Raw genomic sequence first — 2,260 nt, 5'->3', positions numbered from 1 at the left:
CCCAAATTCACATATTTTGACATTTATTTGCCGCATTAAAGTTGCCGAAACCAATGAAGAGACTGGGTTCAACTCCTGTAGAACTGAAATAAAGAGCAGAGGAAGCCCCATCTTTAATAGAAGCTCTTACTGCTGCGAGCAAACAAGATAGCTAGCATTCTCCTTTGTCCCTCCTCCAGGGGCTATATGTAGAGCTCCCCCTACAGGTTTGGTGGGAGATAGTTCAATGGATATCAACGGCTTATATATGTTTGTTTCCGAAAAGATCTGCACTTTAACTGCCCTAAGTTCATGGAAGAACCACTCAGTCTTACCATTTGTATAGCTTTTAAACTGAAATACCGGTAATAAAATATTTGAGCAACTGTTTTCTTCCTGCTACTTCTCCTTAATAGCCAGATGTGTGACAGATACTCCCAAATGAAATCATTATGGCATAAATAACATGGCGTTGAGGAGTTAGCATTTGTGTAGGCAAAACATTTAAGAAAAATGCATTTATTTCACCACCTTTCAGACACTTAGACCGGTGTTTCCAGAAGTTTAAAGGATCTCTTGTTTCACTTTATTAATGTAAAAGCATTTAGAGATAATATGTTCTGAATCAAATAAATGGCATACATGTTTATCTACTAGGTGAGATGATTACATGAGATGAATGTTTGGCTTTCAAATCTTAAAATAGTCTTAATTTTCCCAAGTAATAAGATGAAATTTTGCAAGAGAATTACAATTTTGTTATTCATAATGACAAGTCATTGTTATCTATAGTCTCCTTCACTTTAACTTCAACACTATTTTCCTATGTAAGGGAGCTTTACTGAGATCTGTTGCTGACTTCCAGCCTCGGTGCAGTTTGTAGGAGCGTCTCGCTGTTTTCTCCATTCTCTATTGTGAGTCCTCAAGGCCATCTAGTAAAAACAGAGACATTGTTGTTATGAATACAATCCCGCAGCAGTTTTTTTCCCAACAAGACAACTCAGAGTTTGGTTACTGAGAATAACCCCATCTTTATGTCATTACATATGGGACAGAATCCAGCAAGTCATTACAGAAGGCATAAAAAAGTCGGGTTGGGTAAAATTATTCATGTACCTCAGCAATTCCAACTTTTCTCTCCCAGAGGTGAACGCTCTGCTGCAGCTTCTTGTGTTTTTCCTTGGCATAAACATACTCGGTGATTTGAGGACACTGATAATCTCTGAGCTCTTTGCACAGGAGTTGGTTTAGGCCCTCTGCTTTTAAACACTCCTAAAAGAAAAAACAGGGTTAAAGTGACTTTTTCTAATTTTCCCAATTAACAAAAAAGGATTTTATTAATTCAGAAGTAAAAAGATGTATTTGTCTGGCTTGTACTTTAAAGAATTTAGATCTTTTTAAAACATACCACAAGAGAAATTCAATTAATTTTACACTTTGAAGTCATATTCACTAAATCAAAATATGTATTCATTTCTATAGCTTATTTCAAAAAGTGAAACACATCAAATAGATTAATCACACACAGTCTGGTGTTTTACACCATTTATTTCTGCTAATTAGGACTATTTCTTCTTACAGCTGACATTTAGAAATTTACATGAGACCAAAAAAACATTTTGAATATAGGAATTTTGATCAGATTGTTATCGAATCAGATAAAAAAGCCTTAACCTCAAGAAAAATGTATTCAAATTTATTGATTATTACAGTATATGGATTTACTATTTCTGTTATTAAAGTTTGTTTATTCTTAAAAAACCTTCTCGGCATGCTGTATCTCTTCCTCAAGCTTCGCGAGCCTTTCCTTTCCTTTAGTGATGTCATTGGTCAGTTTTGAGGATTCCAGTGTTAAACAGTGGAGCTTCTCCTGTTTCCAAATACAGAAAGAGATACAGATTAGACCCATTGGAGACAAACTTTTCTGTTAAAATGTTAAACTTCTTCATTTCTTTTTTTACCTTGTGTGAACTTAAAAGACGCTGAACCTTTGAACTGTTATCTTGAAGTTCATTAAGGTTTATGTCCATTTGGAGTTCACTGAATTCTTTAACAAATACCTTTTTAAAAAAAGACCGACATTTATTTTCCAAAAAGCAAAATTAGAATAGTTAAATCAACCAATCATTGAATTTATTAACTTTTGATATATGACATATGTATCAAAAGGTTATATGGTTTGCAACAGCGCTTTTCCAGACTCTGTTGTCCAGAGTTCTCAGTTTTCTCCACTGAGTTTGAAATATAAACATTTTTGTGTCGAAGGAAGGAAGGAAGGAAG

General features: G+C 34.4%; 1 protein-coding gene across 1 annotated transcript in view; it reads right to left on the bottom strand.

Annotated features, from left to right (window-relative positions):
• Positions 1 to 543: 543 nt before the first annotated feature.
• The window catches only part of ccdc113 (coiled-coil domain containing 113), a 3,812-nt gene continuing 2,095 nt past the window's right edge, over positions 544 to 2,260 (bottom strand). Inside the window, exons 6-9 of the mRNA XM_015371153.1 lie at positions 1,941 to 2,044; positions 1,742 to 1,849; positions 1,096 to 1,251; positions 544 to 911 (exon numbers count right to left, since the gene is read on the bottom strand). Of these exons, the coding sequence (XP_015226639.1) occupies positions 795 to 911; positions 1,096 to 1,251; positions 1,742 to 1,849; positions 1,941 to 2,044 (485 nt within the window). The 3' untranslated portion in view covers positions 544 to 794. The remainder of the gene's footprint in view (positions 912 to 1,095; positions 1,252 to 1,741; positions 1,850 to 1,940; positions 2,045 to 2,260) is intronic.

This window comes from Cyprinodon variegatus, unplaced genomic scaffold (assembly GCF_000732505.1).
Source record: "Cyprinodon variegatus isolate N-32 unplaced genomic scaffold, C_variegatus-1.0 Scaffold54, whole genome shotgun sequence".
Lineage (NCBI taxonomy): Eukaryota > Metazoa > Chordata > Actinopteri > Cyprinodontiformes > Cyprinodontidae > Cyprinodon > Cyprinodon variegatus.
The sequence above is the reverse complement of the archived record's forward strand: the minus strand, read 5'-3'. Positions and strand labels throughout refer to the sequence as shown.